This window comes from Sparus aurata, chromosome 12 (genome assembly GCF_900880675.1).
Source record: "Sparus aurata chromosome 12, fSpaAur1.1, whole genome shotgun sequence".
In the NCBI taxonomy this organism is placed as follows: domain Eukaryota; kingdom Metazoa; phylum Chordata; class Actinopteri; order Spariformes; family Sparidae; genus Sparus; species Sparus aurata.
Window position 1 is genome coordinate 12,154,921 of NC_044198.1, and position 20,614 is coordinate 12,175,534.

Sequence of the window (20,614 nt, forward strand, 5' to 3'; positions counted from 1 at the left end):
TGGCTGAGAGGAGGTTTGAGAGAGTGACATTCTGACTGCGGGACGGGTCGTTAAACCTCCAGGTCTTCCTGAGGTAGCCCGGGTCATCTGGGTCACCCACATAGCTCATCCTGGATTCCTCTCACCTTACTATGAAATGAATTATAGACACCAGATGGGGTCAATTACCATGCTCCACTTATAATCCAGCACAGAGGGGCATGTCAGCGTTTAGTCAAGGCTTCCACCGGAGCCAACTAATGTTCTGGAGTTCTTTTCTGTACCAAGACACCAGGGCAAGTTTAGTTCAAGAGAGCTCCAAAAAGCGGTGTGGCGGTGTTGCAGACAGCGCGGGGCTGGCTGGTTAGCATGTAGACATCTCTGCAACACAACACACTACATAGACGTCTTTGAATGTTTTAACCAAATTCCGACAATATACTACAAATTGCTTCTTTAAGGAAAACAATGTGATTTTTTTCTTATCATTATCAACAGTGCACCATTTGCTTTGGATATTGTAATTTCAGGAGTAGTTGGAACAATTTGCATGAAGAAGTTAATATATAAAGGACTGACTGGCAGTTTGTGATGACATACAAGCTATTCTAAGCAGCACTGTGCCGGTTACAATGCTGATTAATTCATGGGCTTACATCTTGTCCATCATGTCTACTCACTTACGACGGATAGATAAAACACTAGGGCCTCTGAACCACATCTACACACTGGTTTCGCAACAAAATTGATGTAAGCCTGACAAAAGGCAGCATGTAGACTGATAATGTTAGTCTTGTACATGAGCACAGTTTTGATGAACACTATTCTCTGGCTGAGAGCTGCTGTAGCCCAGACAGAGATGGTGCATTCAAGACCAACCAGTAAACAAAAAAAGTTTGTTTTTGTGTCCGAAGACAACGTTCTTTACTATATTCATTACATTTATAATATACTGTATATTTATTTATATCTTAATATATCATTCTATCCTAAAAAACAATATAATGTACATAATTTCTCTTAGACAAACATTCAATGTGCCTTCATCTCTGTGGGCCAGATACTGTACAGCATAGCAGCTGCCATCGCAGCAAGTTCGAGGGCGGCGGTGGTAATGGACTGTAGGAAGGCCTTCATCGACCGTGCCACACATCAACACACACACACACACACACACTGACATACGCTGCCCTGAGGAGAGGTCAAACCAGCTAAGTTTGATTCATTATGGTCCTTCTCACTGCGGCCCCCACCTATCACAGTCCAGAGGAACACATTGATTGGCTATAATGGGAGTTTAACCTCGCACACACACATTGACACACTCACAAGGCACCCACAGAGACGAGGGCAGAGAGTGAACTAAATACAGTTTCCTTAATTATAGAATAAAAGCCAAAATTTAAAGAAATAAAACCTCAACATTGGCATCTGAATTTTTTCATAGTACTCTGACTCTGGTTGTGGACTGAGACAAATAAGAGAAGTTTTTGAGTAATATTAAGGAAGTTACATAGACCCTGTTACGTTATGCTTAAATTCAATCTGTTAGTGTTCCATTTTCACATTCAAAAGAATTACCTACACGTTAACTTGTGCTTCAGTTGAGGGTCACTCAGAGTGGTTGGAGTCATCTTACATTTAGCTAAAGCCCCGTTTTCCATAGACCATATTCACATGGCGGCCATTTTCCTCTGACATCACGCTCTGGGTGCAAAGCTTGAATGCAGTTGTGCTTTGTTTTAAAATGGCTAGTGAAAATCTGGTGCGATATCGGGCCATTTTTGAATGCAAAACAACATATTTGATAACTCGTTAGCTTGCATTAGCATTCATTCAACCATTGCCTGAGCTAATAATACCATTTGATTTCATCCAGTGAGTTTAACTTCCAGGCTTAAATAAATGTCCAAAATGTGGGTTTATATTTTGGAATTAATTTATGTCTGTCATATTGTGTAGGACAGTCATTTTAGCTTGGAAGTTGCTGAAAAGCTAACGTTAGCCAACAGTTGTCAGATATGTTGATTAACTTGAAATAAGGCCCAATGTCCCTCCGAACTTCACTATCCATTGCCTTTTTGATTGCTGATCAATTAGGGAGTGGTGGAATTTATTTAGTCAATTATTTATGTTCATTACAAAGGACAAACTGCAACTGCAATTTATCAGGAAATTATGATGCGTCATCCTCCCTATGTCTAGGACACTTCTAAAACACAGCAATGACATTCGAGCTTCCTACTCTGAGTGTGACATAGAGGACAATGGCTACCGTGTCACTATGGTCTATAAGCACCAAGGACATAAACATGTGTCCTCACAACCAGAAGCATCTGATCGGGTCTGATTTATGCAGTAGGCCATACTTCTTCTATAAATGTTGCAAAATTACACACAAATACATACAATAATTTATCACATATATATTAACATTCAAGACCTACTGACTTCTACTATTTGTGCCTGGGTTGAAAAGTGTTGCACAAACAGCCACAGGACCTGCCCATCTGAAACACTGCCCTTGAAAAGTTTTCCGTTCCCCTATCTCTAGGTCAGCTGACTTTCTTTTATTAGCACTTCATTAAAATTCATTAATTGCTTCCTTTCTCCTGGGCGATGCCAGAATCAAAACTGGAACTGTCAAAAATTAGAGCAAGAGCAACTGTCCTGTGCTCCAGATGCACAACCTGTGACGCCAGGCTGCTGCAAAAACACGTCCACGCCCAGCCATCTGAGGACAACGTAGAGGACAGAGAGGCCAGACGGAGCATATTAAAGAAGTAGACGTAAATTTTATTTACTTGTTCTGTACATAAAGGGTCAATACCAGCACAGGTGTTAACCATGGGAAATATTAACACATGTAAATGGTATAAGAAAATAAAAGGCACAATTTTCAATTCTTAAGTAAAAGACAGGCTTTCCTAGAATATGAGAAGAGCACAGTAATACTGTTAATGCCATTACAAAACAACTCAGAAGCATGAGAAAAGCAAGTTCACCTCAAGAAAGGAAATGATCAGGGTGTATTGCTTAATTAGTAGATTCCATTAAGTTTGATGAGGAAAACCCACACTGGCTTGTTTGCACAGACCAGGAGGGATCAAAATAAGAAACCTTTATTTAATAAGGACAAATGACATTAAGCAGCATTTGGCCAGTTAGAACCATCTCCCCGGGCCAAGAGGTCATGCACAGAGGCAACCAGCAGGCATTTTTTCCCTTTTGTAAATGTCACCGTAGGTACATCGCTCATTTGAACAGAAATGCTTGATTTAAAAGCTGACTATAACCTAACCAAAAAAAAAAAAAAAAGACAGATTGGGATACAACAAAAGGCAGCACAATGTCTCTCTGAGTGAGCGGCTGAGCAATGATTTGAATGGAAAGCACTGGGAGAGACGGGAGGTGAAATAGTTCATTATTACAGCAGAAATCTAGAGGTCGGCACTGTTCAAACACACGGTTTAATCCTCGGCTACTGCTGATCAAAAGGAATTGGTTGCAGCACAAGATGCTTTCCACTACTCCGATAGGGTCAGTTTGCACAAAAAAAGAAACACAAATTGTGCACAGATCAAACATTAATGGAATAAAGCTGGCTGAAATCCTAAATCGACGAGTGTAACATCACATTAAAAACAAGGTTAGAGAGGGGATTGCATGCGCTAACAGATGCATTTATCTTACTCTCTGACAAAAGACCTTGACGGGATCTCATTTGCTTGCAGAGACATTTTCTCCTTCCAAGACCAAAGACACTGATAACCTTTTTTAACAAAGTAGCTCAGGGGCCCCATTTATAAAATAGACTTGCGATCAATTCTGATGTGAAGAATTACTTAAGCCAAGTACCAGCAGCTAATCATAAAACTTTACTTTGACGTGGAAATTATCTTATGTCTTCACGAAGTCCTGATAGTTATGGAAAGCTAGCTTGCAGGTTGGGATGCAGACGCGTCCGGGCTTTTGGTTATTATGAACAATCTGCAACAGCAACACATGTTCAAGCTACGTTGAGCTTTGTTCTGTCAACCAACTATTTAGTCCACCGAATAAAATTAATTGGCTCGTCAACCATCATCTGGATGTGGTCTGCCAAACAGCTGAGACCGATGGTGTCAATTTAAGCAAATTTGAGATTTAAGGATTAAAAAGGCGGCAGGTTACAAATGTGACTAAATGTGACTGAACCTGCGTAAGCAAGGGTTTTATGCTCAGCATCTTCTATGAGACGAACGAAAGCACAACATAGGAAAATATCTTAAGACTTCAAGTATGAATTTTAAGTAGATTTTTTTATAAATGAGGCCCCTGGTTTCTTAAAACGCTTCCATTCCAAGATTCTTGAGACCTTGGTGCTATCTAACGAACCAGCTCGGCATCCACCAGTTTTATCACTGTAATCAAGGATGCCTCATCAACGTGGACGTTGCACGATGCAGAACATCTGTAGAATATGACAAGCCCACTTCGGTTTGCACTTCAGCTCGGGAAAAAAACAAGCTACTTTTTTTATTCCTGATAGGGACCTAACTTTCAAATTCCAAACCGTTTCATCTTTGTCAAAATGCTCGAAACAGTTCCATGTTAGTGGAAATGGGTTCTTAGAGTATAGTTTCTCACCTCAGTGAGAGGTGTTCTGTCCTCGTGCCCACACTGCGTTTTAAGCTAGCCTTGTAGTCAAGATGCTCGTGGGAAGTGCTGCCCAGGGCTACTGCCCTTGCTATTTGACCTGTTTCTAAGCGTTGCACTCCTATGCAGAAAATTGACCTTATCTTCTTGTGCTTGGCGCTGTTGGCACTAAAAAACCTGCTAATCTCTAAGCAATGTCCTTTTAATTCGAAATAATGTGAAGGACAGTAAAGAGAGGTACCAAGTGGACATGCAAAGTTAGCACTCAACCATACATCTTCTCCATGTCACAAATAAAAATAAAAAACCTATTGATCATGTGGCACAAAAAAGAGAAAGATGAAATCACATGGCCGTGTCGTGTCTTAATTAACATAAGATAAATAAGTCTTGTCAGCCAGACTCCTCCACAAACCAATCTCTGACTCCAGTCACACATCGCACACACAGCACAAACCCGCTGACCTGAAAAGCTCATGGCCAACAAGCGTGTGTGTACATCTGTGTGCTTGTGTGTGTGATGGTTAAGGTACAACAGTGACTTGATTGTTTGGAGAAATAACATTTGACTGGCTGGTTAGCTCCTCATTGCCTCAGTGCTTTCCAAAGTCCATAGGGAAATTGCTTCTCCCTATGTCGCACAAATATCCTCACATCAACAAAACAAACACACACCAACACGTTCTAAAGTCCCCAAGACTTCAAACATGACAAATATTCAGAGAATCAAATAAAATAAAAAGACCTGCCATCATGTAATGTGGTAAATATCTATTGTGAACACACACACACCCACATGCACTTATACATACACACACACACACACACACACACACACACACACACACACACACACACACACTCACACTGATGCCCAGTGATCTGGAAATGAAAAGGACACTAATGCAAAAACAAAAACAAAAAAACACTGCCCAGCCTGGAACCAAGACATGGGAAGGGGAACTGGGAGAAGTGGGATCAGGTTTTAGTTTGGATCCAATGTCCAAAGCTGTAAACAGTCAGAAAGCCTTGCAACGGTTGGCAACAACAGAGGGGTCGCTATCATTGTACAGCCCCAAAGCAGGCAAGCACGTAACCGACCCGGTGAAGCTGGCGGGAATAATGGTGGAGACAGCCAGCACACTCAGGTGCAGGTCGATACTGGAGAGAGGGTCCAGTCGAACTGTGAGGTCAGTCACTCTCGTCTGGATTCTGGGGGTCTATGATTTTGACATGGGTGAATGGGAAGAGACCCCTCCGTCCATTCACCTCTCCCTCCCACTGACCGTTGATGTTCATCCGCGTAACCTTGACGATGTCGCCAACCTGAGGAAAGAAAGGACAGGATGTTGAGTTATATAAGAGGAGGACTTGTTTTCAGAGAATAGCAGAGTGAGTCCTAAAAAGACCTACTGTGAATTTTTACTTTCCAGGCATTTGTCACACCACATTGGCATTTAGGGGCCACATTAAACTTCATTGCCTTACAGGGTGATGAGTGTTCTCTAGGCACCTCCAGGTTCAGATCTGATTTAGAAGGCCACGATGCCATTACAAAACTATTATGATGCATCTTGATGCATCAAACTTTGTTTTATTCCTAGACATGATTCATTTTCTTCTCATGAATTATTCTACTGTGTGACTACGTGATACTTATAAAACATAGTGAATCTGGGATAATCCATATGAATTCAGATGCTTAGCCATCTTCAACAGAAGTCAAAACAGATAGACCGTAAACATGAGGCACATGTTTCATATCCATTACGCTTCACCATCCTATTATTTAAGCTGTGAATAATGTAACCTCTGGTCCTCCTAATCATCAGTTGCTGGTCTTTCTCAAAATTAGGAGTATTTTCACAACATCTTGATAAACCAATGAGCTGTTGGTATATAAAAAAAAAAGAAAATGCGGAAAATGTTGAAAAATATTGACTGGTGTTTCACAAAGCCCAAGATAAAGCCCTCAAATGTCTTCTTTAGTCAACAACTGGAAGCTGGAATCTGAGAATTTTGACTTATTCTTCCTTAAGAAAAAAACACAAACTGGAAATGGAAGAAATGGGTTTTGCATTTCTGATTTGTCTGGATCAAGACATTCAGAGAATAAATCTTTCCCCTAACCCTGCAAATCCAATCAACCCGACCAACCCCCAGATTAGGTTCTGTACCAACTCACTTTAACATCCTGACAACCAGGATACTTCAACATTTAGGTTGATTAAAATGCAATAAAAAAAAAAAAAAGTCAATCTCAAAATATGCCACCTGTCAAGTTATTCAACATGCAACTCCCTGAACCATGACATAATCAGCGGAGCAAAGAAGTTATATAACAACTCAAACAGTGCTTAGAAGTCTTTTTTACACAATGCACCTACAGATACAATAACACAATGCAAAAGGATGTACTTGAATTTTAAGCTAGGTAATAACCTGCTGCACCTGACTCTTGTGCAAAGATGCACATAAAATGAGACAAGAAAAATACAGCACAGTTAAAGGTCAACAGTTTTCATAGCCAAAGGGAAAAAGATGCATTTGGCACATGGCCAGTTTTTATTTTAAAACCTGCTCCAAACTACACTGTGTGTGTAAGCGCACAGAACATCAAGCACTACAGTAATACACAAAAAGAAAATCCATTTGTCAGATCTCCACATGCTCATGACGCTGAGGTTGAAACTGACGACGGAGCTGCCGCTCAGATGGGTTTGTGACACTGAGAGTGACCCCAATCTGTTAAAGCCATATGTTCTTTATCAGGATTAGAAGGGAAAAGTCTCCATCATCAGAACCATGATTGAAATGTCAATGTGAGGGCACACTATTTGCACTTCAGAATGAGGCTTCAAGGACATCTAGTCCTCAACATTATCTGCATTAATAATCCCCACTGCTGCCCTGGAATGACAAGAATGCGACTTAGTCATAGAAAAAGCTTTCTGCAAAACGTCAGTTAAAGAATGACGAGAAAACCTTGATTCGGTCGGTTTGAATGAATCATGATGTGTTAAAAATAGATTGCCATCACGTATATTCAATAAAGGGTGGAAAAAAAAATGACTGCCTCCCACAAGTTAACATAATGAGTTAACATAATGTTATGAATGAAAAAGAAAAACTGATTTAGATTCCTTAGTATGTTGAATAAATTAACCTTGTGCTTACGTCCACAATTTCTTGACTAGAATTGCAACAAATCCTAATATCAAATTAACTGTGACCCAAAATAGAAAAATTAACAACAAAATAGTCTCTAGATCCAGAACCTGATAATTTTTTGTGAACTGCTCGTGTCTGAAGTGAATAAATAATGACTCACAGCTTCTGCTTCTCGAACCCCAGAGGCCCCAGAATAGCCACAGTACAAAACTGAAGGGCTTTGCTGCAAGCTATGATCTATTCTGAGCCAAAGACATAGACTGATACAAGGGACATGATGGGACGGGGAAAGGTATGTGTTTTCAGTGCAAAGCAAGTTTTAGACCAGTAAATCAAACATGCCACAGGAAATGCTAGGGTTTCAGCTAATCTCTTTCTAGTGACTGGTTTCTAGGGTTTGAGCTGGCTTTCTTCTCAATTTATGTAATGATGACTCTGACTACACAATGTTGCGAAAGTGCAACACTGGATTTTGTGCTTCATCTCTGGACTTCTAAATTGGGCCCTGTCTATTTCAGGCTTAGTTTCTTGCATCTCTTCTCCAAAACTTTCAAAATAGACACATAGAGAATATTTTAGTAGTTCAGACTGAAAAACCTGTTTTAGGCCATGGTTCTTGTGAAGCGAAGAAAAGAGCAAAGGCATCACAGAAGAGCAGCAAATGTACCTGCACATAAATGCAGTACAGAAGTTCTCCAACAAATGCATAAAAATTCCATCAATTTCGATTATCTGGGGGCAGAATTACTACAGGTGGTCTCCAAGTGGTTGCTGACGCTGAATTACTAATGTCGGGATAAACAGCCTTCAGATGTTTTAATCATTGTCCAACAAATTTAGTCAGACGTAAAATTTTTGGTTAAAGCAGCCTTTGCTTAGGAGATCATATACAAACAGACCCAGACACTAGGTGCAATGACAGCAGCATCCTTATTTCTTAATTTTAGTTGAAAAGATATTTGGCAGCATCACTTCCTTTCAGCTAATTAGACTCTGGCACAGGCTTGATGGATAGAATATACCAAAAAACAGACCTGCAGCCGTGACGTGGACAATAAATAGAGACAAGTCACTGCCTCTCTACTAGAGGTGTAAATCTTCACTGGCCTCATGATTTAATCCGATTCTTATTTTTTTTCCTTTAATCACTCACAGAAGATCTCAGCTTCCCATCGACATACTTCCTACATACATGTTAGCATAATGTATGTCCACAATTCAAAGCATGGGAGCAACTTCATGACATAACTTGACTGTCCAGCTGAGGCCGGACAATCACCGATCAGCATAAACTGCAGACTCTCGATTACACTCCATCTCTGCATCGATGCAGAATCTTCCATGTCCCCATCATAATGCATCTTATAATCTCCACACCTCTATTCTTGACCCATTGTGACTTGTGAATGCACACGCAGAAAACAAACAGATACTTGGTCTGTGTTAGGCTGAGGCTTGAAAACCATGCCCATATTTATGGTTATTTCTAAAACCCTGGATGACAACATCATGAATTAGCTAGTGCAACACACAGTGAGTCAGAGGACACAATGTCAGGTAGGTTGATTGGTATGAGAAGAGAAGACACATACCGTAAAAGACCATTGTAGTTAGGCCTACAGTACACTGACACTGAACTTATTTTAAATAAAAACATTTCAGAATTGAATTAAAAAGTTAAAGTGAGTCCTTCTGTATCTCATCAACAATGTGTGAATGAGTAGTATTAGTCTGAAACTGTTGAGGAAGCACATATTTGAACAGCCTCTCATCATCCACCAGATCAGCAAAATATGGAAGTTGAAATAGTTTTCACAACTGCGGCACATTTGAGGTGTGGTAATGTAGGCCTGTGAAAAATGTTGCTGAAAAAAGAGACGTCAATACCCACAGCAGATCGGCATTTTGCAACATGAATAACGTCTAGTGTCCTAAGGGAGAACAGCGGGCAGCCAGTTAACACTAAAGAAAACGTTAAAGAAAGTGATTAAGCACATAATAACTATCATTTAAAAGCAATGACGGGATTTTGGGATATCTCCAGCTTTTGTTGATCAACTTACTTATAACTGAAGCAACCATCAAAAAATTGTTTTAATTATGTCCCTGCTGCAGTGATTGTAAATGTAAAAGTGAAACAGTATTTGGGATATTCTTTGGTGAATCACGGATGTTCTGACGTGGCGAGATGCTTGTGAAGACATGTAGGTATTTTGACATGAATCTACTGAACATACATACATGCAGTGTGCGCTCTACCCATTCACACACCATGAGACAGCAGTCACGGGTTAACCTCCAGACTCTCCAATCTCCTGTCTGCAACTGTAGCTCTATACACTGCACTGCTACACCATATGATTACAAGGAATTGCATACGTGCCACATAAAGTCATGTTCTAGTTCTCACATGCTCTAGTTGCTACCACTTTCTCTTTTGCATGACCTGTCTATCTTTGTGAAGGTGGTTAAATGAACATCTAGTTTAATAAAAGTTTCCATCTCTACTCGATGCAGCTGCTGATAGAGATGGGCAGGGGAGGACTAATATGTCCTGTTGACCAGTTCCACTCAGGTCACGGTGTCTGTCTGTTTCTCTGAGGTATTAAGTATATGCTGGGTTTATTGTTGTTAGATATCAATTGTTATAAGGTACACGGGGAAGCGAGCAGAAAAGACAGGACTAATGCTGTTAGAAGGAGCTGTCTAACCTTTAGCATGAACACCATTCACCAGGTTTGCTCATGGTCCAAATTAACACCCTCATTTCTGTAAAAGAGTCACAAGGACAGCTTGTTTAACTATACCCAGCTGCAGAGGCCTAGTTTATTTCCTACATCCGCTGACGCACTCTGATGTCAGTGAATGGCAGAGGAGATAAGACAAGCAACGTTTCATTCTCATCTTTCCCCTGGGGGCGTCACCACAGCCCGGTCTGCTGTCAGAGTGGTGCATTTTGGAGCTCCAGCATATATATGAAGTGCACATTATGCGTTACATCACATGCTTCAACATGTTACGGCAGTCAGAGCAGATTTGTATTAGCCAGAGTGCACCGCTTAGAAATGCAAAAATGTGCTGCTGCTTATTTAGCAGCTAGCTTGCTAGAAGGAAGATTGAGCGTGAGCCACTGACACCCCTTTTCTTACAAAATGGGACCAGTTCCACTCACACTTAATTTTGAACTGTTTGGAGTTTCTACAGTGGTCCTGCCCTTTGTTGATGACACTCTAAAACTGGTGGAATTGTTGCCTGGTTCCCTAAATAGCACACAAGGTTTTAACTGTTTCAAGAACCACATCTAATCTGGTGGAAAAGGGGTACGAAATATACAGACTGGGAGAATGGGGGTTCCTCTCAACCACCAGTGGAAAAACTATGGTCAGTCTAACCACAAATCCCAGCATACCCTAAAATTACAAATGCCAAAGCTCATTTATCCATCTATCATTCCAAGAATTCAAAAAAAAGTACAAATGCTCCCTTGCCTCACTGTGAGTTCTTGTCCAATCAGAAGCCACTGACTCACTGTTGACCTACCAAGCATTTGTCTGGTATTCATTCATTTTCAACGAATACTGGCAACAGGGAGCACTGCATCCTAACAACAACAAGCAGTATAATGCCAGCACACAAAGCCACAAGCTGAAGCTAAAAGGAGGTCCACTTTGACGCAAATTTACTAGAATCTCATTTTCTCCTAAAGAGCTGGGGACAGACTTTCTCTGAACCACTGTGTCACACCACAACCACCCAGAAACACCCGGCAGATGACAAGCTGCAGTTATGAATCTTTTGGTGTGACTACGCAGAGACAGCGTGGTCTTGAAAGTTAGGTGATTGGTGAAGAGACGCTAGTTATCTTGAGACACTTTCACACATAGCGCCAGAAAGATTGCTATAGTGTCTCTGGTGTTTCCCCCCGTTCTCAGTAATAGCTACTGATGACTGCAATTTCAATGCAGACTGCAGTTAGACTTTACAAGAAATTGTGCAGAGTCCAAAAAAATCAGCTTTAGTTGAGGAATGCACTGTTTCTATATTTCAAGTATATGATGATTTTTAACAAGTGAAAAGGTGAAAACAAATTAATTATGTTGCACCATTATCTCTTGTCATTAGTTAGCTTTCTCCAGGCAAAAGCATGTTTCTTTAGGCTGTCAACATTTACATGCTTGACGTGGGAATCTTACTGCTTCTCCTACAAGAGATTAAAAAAAGAGAAAAATTTCCCTGAAAAGGGATTAATGAAGTATGTCTGATTCTTCTTTTCCTTCCTCTTACCAGTGAGGATGTGATTATTTCAGGAACAAAAAACTACATAATCTGTCAAACTCTGAACTATTATCTTCTGCAGCAGATGTTCTTATTAAAATTCATTCATATTCATTTAATATTCTACCCTATAAAAGTCTTAAAATTCATTCTTAACTACATAATTAATTATGCAGCCAATGCTAAGCTGGACCCAAGTGTCTTCTGTTAAATAATGCAGTTGGACACATTTTTTAACATTGTGGCAGAGATGCTGAGTTAAAAACTGCAGTGATGTACAGGTGGCTTCAGCACTCTGTGACATCATCTTTTCAGCTTGGTGTTGACAGACTTTTTAAGATGAGTAGTTGCACCTCTGGCACTAAACTTGGCATGGAGATTAAGTGGATGATGTTGCATTACTAATCAAAAGGTACCACTGAACAACAATCTGATATGATGTTCATGTGACAAACATTCTTGACATGACCTAGATTCTAAAACTGTTAAGACATTTTTTGCTTGGTCATGTTACCTAATTTGAACCAAAAGTAAGTCAGTCTCCCACTTCATGAAGACCAAATGCAATCTATAAAAAGCAGAAATCTATTAAAGTGTAACTTTAAAAAGTACATGAGGTCAATGTGACCTCCTACAAAGACAGAAAGAAATAAAACACAAAAGACAGTTTTAGATAAAAAATAATGGATAAAGTGAAATCGCACTTTACAATACCTCTAGAGCAAGCGCTGTTTTGTCATAGGCACACGGCACCCGTTTTTGGATGGCCTTTGCCATGACGGGGCCGTTCTGCATGGACGGTAGAGGGGCGATGACTGCTCCAGTTGTGCCAGGGGGCAGCGGCGAAGGTGTCTGTGGCTGGGCGTAGGCGTGAACGAGGGCGTGGGAGGGTTCGGGGATCCCATAACTGTTGGAGTTGCGAGATCCATGGGAAGGCTGGCCAGGGTGAGGCGAAGGTCGTACCAATTTCTCCACATAGGGCACGGGGATCATTCCGACACGTCCCTCTTTACTCTTGGCACTCCACCACTGCTCTTCTGGCTTCTCCAGGATGATGAGTATCTCTCCCTTCTTGAAGGGAAGGTCCTCTGCATCGCTGCCGGTGAAGTCGTATAGAGTCCGCACATACTCCAGGTTCTCCTCTGGGCCGCCCATGGTCTGGATGGGACAACCCACTGTGCTGCTTGGGTACCTTGAGAGAAGGCAAAGGAAGGAGACGTAATGTGGTTACCATAAAAAGGAGGACATGGTGACGGTGAAAGTGGAAATGAAAACTCAAGATATAAACAGGGACATGTTTCTGTCATGTAAAACACGTTTAGGTCAAGTGGCCTGTATTACATGTGTACCTTAAAGGGAACAATATGTAGGTTGTGGGATGACATTTTAATCCCAAGATAAACATCTTCATTGATTGATTTTTATGTCTAGAAAAACACTTGAAATGAATAAATAAACAAACGGAGCTCAAAAAGACCAAATGTATACTGATAAAGCGCTTTCATCAGGGCTGAAGTAGCAAAATGCAATGTCTAGTTGGTGCTATGGCTGTATGTCACTGCTAAAAGAGTACATAAACATTCAACCTACACCAGCATCTTGGCTGGTGATCATTTCTCTTTCCAACCCGGTGGTGCTGGACGCCAACCACCTGACTACAAACAGTAAACTGGATGTGTGGCGATGGTGCTTGTGTGTCAACAAGCACTGCAGTCTGACTGAAAGTGGGTTAGTTCGGATAAAAATAGACCACCTAGTTAACCTAGATCAGCCAGTGTGACACATCCAAGATGCCCAGGTTCTGTGGGCATTTCATCACAGTGCACATCTCACAATCATGGTAGTCAATGGGAGGGGTGCTGAACTCACCTGGGGGCTGGCTCTATCAGTGTGGTCGTGTCCAGGTAGTGGATTTTGTAGAACTCCAGGAGAGCAGGGAGGTGGTCGAACTCCTGGTCGCCTATCTTAAACCTCTTGCTGGGCAACGAGTTGATGATATAGTGAGACACTTTGGAGTTTTCCGACACTGATAGCACGTAGTCGCCGGGGCAGGTCGACGAGTCTCGAACCAGAAACATGCCATGTCTCTGTCCTTGTAACCTATTCTGTGCCTCTTGTCGTGACACCGGTCCAAAATACCAGGCGGACCGGTCAGCTGAGTCAAACCGAGCAGTTGACATTTCTGGTCAATTAAAAATAAGTTAATATGAGTCTAAAGAGACGAGGGAAGGGGAAATTACAAAACAGACTAGACAATAAGTTAAAAAAAACGTGTATGCGTTGGCCAATCACAGCAAACTGGAGGCTCTGGAGGATGCAGGGCAGGGCGTTCGTCGCCCCGAGAGGGTTTGCTCAAAACGCAGCAGGCTCCAGAGACTTCGGGTTAGCAGAGAGAGAGAAAAAAAAGAAACAACCGATAAACAAAAACAACCTGACGTGCTCAGAGACAGGCTGCGACTGGCTGGATCCAACTTTGGAGCATAATGTGGTTCCTGTGTTGAGCAGCCAACGGCCAAGTGATCGTCTGAGCGGCCGAGAGAGACAAAAATAAAAACTTACGACAGAGAAACATCGACGGAGGGGCCGAAGCAACAAATGATCAATGAAGCTTCCCTTTTTCGTTCCGCCTTCCGAGAAAACAGGAGGCTTCTCTTCTAATAATTCACCTCCTTCCAGTCAGTGTCAGTTGTGAGAACGGAAAAGGTGGCCTCAGCTTTTTCGTCTGTTTAAATCCTCATGTCTGTTTTAAAACAAAAAAAAGACAAAAAGAAAAGAAAGAAATGTCGCCGGCAGCCGCGGGTTCGGAAGCGAAATTTGTAAGTTCGTATCTCGTTGATCTCACGATAAGGCACACGTCATGGAAATGCGTTTTTGAATCCCCTGTCTCGACTCGGAGCAGACTTTTGAGGCAGCACAGCAGAAAAATGGCGGCCCGCAACACGTCTTCACACACAGAACGGTTTCACGGCAGCGGCTCGTCTCCTGCGCGTGCATCTCAGGTGGCGGCACGTTCTGTCGCAGCTCTCGCGTGCATTCCACGGCGCTCACGAGGGATCCCGGCCCGACGGCTCTATATTTTCTACTTTCCCTTCTTTCTGCTCGTCCCCCCCCTCACCCGAGCCACCACAAGTGCGAGTACGAGACCGAAAAATGGCGACGGGAGGGCAGGTCCCGCTTTCTATCCGCACGTCACTGACGCCCTGGAGGGGGAGGAGGGAGGAGGAAAAAGGGGGTGGGCGGGTGACGAGGCCACGGACAGCCCCCCCCCCCCTCGTGTACCGAGCAAGGTGTCAATCATGTTTCCATGACACAGCTCCAGGACGTTTTCTGTGACAAACGATAAAGCACTGATGTCTCATCATCACAGCCACAAATATAATCTAAAAACTCATCACGGGCCTATTTTTAACAGCACAACAGCAATGTTGTTTCTCCTCCCTGTCCTAGTTTTCTTCCTCTTTTTCGAGGCAAAGTGCATTTTTTTAAAGGGCCACTGCTGTGTAGTTTTGGAGAAGAAACTCAAACAACGAATTTGAATATTACAAGATATAATGAGGTGATAATACAAACTCAGAAGTATTCATTTGTTCCGTAACTGAAAAAACAAGCTGCTCTCTGAGGAAAATTAGGTCCAGAACACTGTTTGAATACGGAAAAGTGGCAGGGTCTGCCACATGTGAATGAGGTAAAACAGTATGAAACTGTGTTGTTCTTCAAAGTTTGTTTATTCTTTTTATTCCGGCTTGAAAAAGAAGAGAGTTTGTTTATTTAGTTTGTTAAGACAAATGAATCAGTCAATGAATATGTTTATCTTGTGATTAAAATGTCGTCCCCAAAACTATGTAGTACCCCTTTAAGGTACAAATGTAACATAGGTTGTTTGACCTAAATGTGTTTTACATGACAGAAATATGCCCCTGATTTTATCTTGAGTTTTCATTTTCAGTATCAGCTTGACATTGTTCTTCTTTTTTTATTAACCGCATCACATCTCCTTCTTTTGCCGCCTCTTAAGGTACCCAATCACAGTGAGTTGTTGTTCTCAGAGGACAGAGGTCCAGAACACTGTTTAAAGCTAGAAAGGTGGCAGGGTCCGCCACATGTAAACAAGTAAAACAGTATGAAATTGTTTTGTCCTTTAATGTCATTATGTGTATTCAGCCATAAAAACAAAGAGTGATTGGTTATTTCCTTTGTTTAGTCATAAAAAACAATCAGTCTATGAATATCTTTCTCTTCTGATTGAATTGTATTCCCCATAACTACATAGTGCACCTTTAAAATGTAAAATGAACAGAAAACAACATTTTAAGGTAATTTGTATCTAGTTAGCATCTTAACATCCTTTTTATGATAAGAACTTAGGCTATCAACACAAATGATGGGTAACTGTCAAACGATTTCTGTAAAACCACATCTGTGAAAAAGTATCCAGATCCTTAAATGATAAGTTCACCCACAAAAATGAAAATGTAGACGTCATCTGCTCACGCCCATGCCGAGGGAAAGTCAGGGGAAGTTTTGCAGTCCACAAAACATTGCGAGAGCGTCACAGCAAAATAGCAGCATTCTCCCAAACAACTGAAGTTGACTTGCTTTAAAATGTAGAAACAAACGATGCAACAAAAGTCTTCTGGAGGCTTCAGTGAAGATTTCAGCTTAAAAAGGGTTTTAATAAGTCTCTTGAAATCAATTTGGGATCTTAGGGCTTTTGCCGACTTTGATAATGCTGGACTAGCTGTATAGAGCCAGTTTATGTCTTTTCATGTTTTAAAACAAGTCTCAGTCTACTTGTTGTTGAGCAGAATGCTGCCGCACCGTTTAGCTGTGAAGCTCCAGAAGTGCTGCGTGACCTACGAAACTTGATAATGACTACATTTTCATTTTGGGTGAATTTATCCAATGTATCCTTAAAGTACCAGTATAGACTACCACAATGTGTAAATACTTCGTTATAAGTAGAAGTCCCACGTCTATGTAGAGATACACAGTATTGTATTGTTAGCAAAATAGGCCTAATAAATATATCCAATAATACCTTATTCAAGTCTCAAAAACGGCTCATCTGAGTGTTGCATTGTTACATACTATATCATTGGATGTTTTTGTTTTTGTTTTTACAGGAGCCTAAAATGGACAATCTAAAACCTTCTTTTGATGGTCACCAAAAAGTAGGGTGATATGACGGGTGTTCAGTTTGGTTGCAATCTGCACCACAGCTAGATGCCACTCAATCCTACGCACTTGACCTTTAAAATGGAGCGAAGCAGGTGTATAAAATAGCATAACTGTGTACTTAAGCACATGTAAATGTGCTTAGTTCCTGCCAACCACTGAACAGATCTATAGAAAGCTCAAAAGAAAGGTCATCTGAGATGTAATGTTCATACAGTCAAGATCCTAAGGGCCCCAGTCCTCAAGAGTGGCCTCTGAGTGCCCTGAAGAGTTTGATTTCACCATTATTGCTGTTTAATGATAAATGATCGAGTGCCTATTTCATCCTTACAAGTGATGTCAGATATGACTGTCATCACAACTGACAACGCAATCGTGTCAGATGGGTTCCCGAGGATGCAGGCAGTACATGTTGTAATGTGAATTTACTGTACTCTGCTGAACATATGTCTGTAGCTTCATGGGTACCTCATGTATTTGAACTGCGGATTACAGTATGTTCGCTCAGTCAACAGTTATTTAATGCCACCAGTAAAACTTTTACATATTTCCCTATTTTCATTTCCTGTTGTTCTCCAACTTCCCCCTCTGATTCAATCTCATAATAAGTATTGTCTGGCACAGAGCTGTGACACATCGATTTAGAGCTCCCCAACCCACCCAACCCACAACACAATATGCTGAAAGGGAGAGAGTGAATTTGAATGCAGGAGACAGTGCCCTCGAAAAGAAGCCTGAATGAAGAGTAATACAGACCAAAGAATGTGTTAGAAAGCACCAAGTGAGCACGACAAGTCTCCCAATATGGCAGAGCAACTTCTGCTCACTGATGAAAGTAAAATATACAGATTGGTAGCTCTGTTCCTCTGGTTATTGAGGTTTCAGTGACCATGCCTCATGAGGCTGCAGCTGGCTCGGAGCAGCTCTCAACACTGCAGCGCTCTCTGAATGTTAATAGATATGCACCCACTGGGTCTTAATGGCTAATGCCTGCCAATTCCCAGATTTCAACAAAGACGCAGTGATGCAACAAATTGGAAAGAAAAAAAAAACAAACAAGGCCTTTTGCTCTTAAGAAGTACAAGTCAAAAAGTGCATATATTTAGGGACACATATTGTGTAACTGTGCAGTTAACCCCAAAACACTTCTAGTTTCTTAATATTGGTTTGAACCATTGTTTTAGCAATTCATTGCGAATATATGATTTATTACCCCAAGATAATGATTTATTAATGATTAGTACGGATTTTTTGGAATGTCATAATTTAAACATACAGTGCTTAACTGTATTTGAATCCCTAACCTAAATATTCAAATTCTGTCCTGAATATGAATGAAATAAAATGAACTTTTTGATGAGATTTTAGAAAAGACTCTAAGGTAAGTTATGACATGACTGTGTGTAACCTGCTGTTAAATGTGTGTAGGCTTTGACTGAATGGATGCCTGCTGAAGAGTTTCCTCAGAAACACCACCATCTAGTGGGTGAATTACACAACAATGAAGTTTTATACTTTTTTTCACACTGTTACACAGATTGACAGACATTGACAGCTGTCAAGCACAACTGTAGCTTTAAGCACAAATGCCTGATGCAGGGTAACTTGACAGTTTCTGCCAAGGAATACAAGGGTATGTTGCTCGCTCCTCTGATTTTACAGAGACTTCTAGAGGCAAAATCAGTGGCCCTCAGGCACAGGATTGTTTCTAACCATTAGCCCATGGCTATCACTGCTGTAGTAAGAGTGAGCCTCACAAGCTGTGCTATATGGGGGGACTGGATTGTGACAGGTTCAATCTCAGATAGAATATATATGACTGCTCATGGATTGCAAAGATGAATTTGGCTGCTTGTAAAGCCATTTTCCTGGTTACAATGTTATACATCAGTTTTCTCACTTACACAATGTAAAGGGGCACTATGTAGTTTTGGAGAAGAAATTAAACCTCATAGTTTTATTATTTACAATATTAATGAGGTAACAATACAAATTTAGAATTATTTATCTATTCCATAACTGAATAAACAAGCTGTTCTCACAGGAAAATAACGTCCCAAGAACACTGTTTATATGTGGCGGACCCTGCCACCTTTCTAGTTTCAAACAAAGTAAAACAGTGTGAAATTGAGTCAAGTTTGTTTTATTCATTCATGAAAACAAAGAGAGTTTGTTCAGGTATTGAACATCAGTCAATGAAGATCTTTCTCTTATGATTAAAATGTATTACCCAAAACTACATAGTGCACCTTTAAGTTTGACAAATGCTGCTACACAAACACAACAATGTTGGCAAAGACCATTATGTTGGGCATATGAGAATTGAAGAATGTCATTGCAAGGGTGGCCAAAACCATGCGATAAAGCAAAGTGTGCACCTTTCGGAGGCTTGATAATGAAGATTTGTAGAAAGTGTGGAAGTTGTGCTTTAAACAGAGTTGCTGAGTGGTCATTTCCAGCCTGCTGGGTCAGCCATCCCCCCCTAATCTATTGCTGTTGACACTGAAGATGTTGCTGACAAAGTGTCAAAGTAATTTCAGAGTAGAATGGGCATCGTGTATATGAATATAGGAGAGCTGGCACTGAGAGGTGCGGTTTGAGATAGTTTACTGCAGAGCCCTCACAAGAAGACGACTTCTACGAGTAGCTTCTATCTCAGTGCGTACATGAGTATCAAGTTGTATGTCATGATTAACACACTGGATTACTGTTCAATCATTAGATAGCGAATGTCTTCCCTAGAGGTTCTAGAGGTGGAGTAAGCTGAGCCAGGTGTGTGCCAGGAAGTGTCTGCCCCGCCTGGCTGAGTGCAGTTCTTAACCTGCCCTACCTCGTTGCACAACTACAACCTAAGTTTTGTTTTATGTTGTGAAATTATGCAAGGTTCTTTTTAAAATATGTTGGCCTATCATGTGGCTGTGTACTATCTCACCGATCATCACTGAGCTGAAGAGAATAGTTCCATGTACGTAGATATTGACAATGAATGTGTACCAATGCATTAAAATAGTTCGTTAGCAGGCTTCTTTTGAGAAAAACACAACAGGTCATGATATTATTTATAGCAGTGACCTCAGAGACACGAGAAAACACCAACTCTACATCTTCCTCATATTTCATTGATATGTCTGCTGTTAACATTCTTTTTTTTCTAAAGTGAACACTTCCTCATTGCTTTGGTCAAAACTCTACACAATCAAACTTGTGGAAGAAAAACTTGCAGTTAAATGTCCTCTTTCAAATAAATGATACCGCACATTTCTTAATGAAGGACCATCTGTATCAGTCATCACAGATTTATATATTGCATGGTCTGGAAAAGTCATTAATGTTGAAACAATTAGTGGGACATGCTTTCACTTTCATCTTCACTGGC

The 20,614-nt window shown here is 41.0% G+C and overlaps 1 protein-coding gene across 1 annotated transcript; it reads right to left on the bottom strand.

The window, feature by feature from the left end:
- Positions 1 to 2,754: 2,754 nt before the first annotated feature.
- crkl (v-crk avian sarcoma virus CT10 oncogene homolog-like) lies at positions 2,755 to 15,234 on the bottom strand. Its single transcript, XM_030435663.1, has 3 exons — positions 13,933 to 15,234; positions 12,778 to 13,255; positions 2,755 to 5,943 (listed from the first exon to the last, which is right to left on the bottom strand). Exons 1-3 carry the CDS (start codon positions 14,241 to 14,243, stop codon positions 5,809 to 5,811), a joined length of 924 nt encoding a protein of 307 aa, XP_030291523.1. The 5' UTR covers positions 14,244 to 15,234; the 3' UTR covers positions 2,755 to 5,808.
- Positions 15,235 to 20,614: the final 5,380 nt, after the last annotated feature.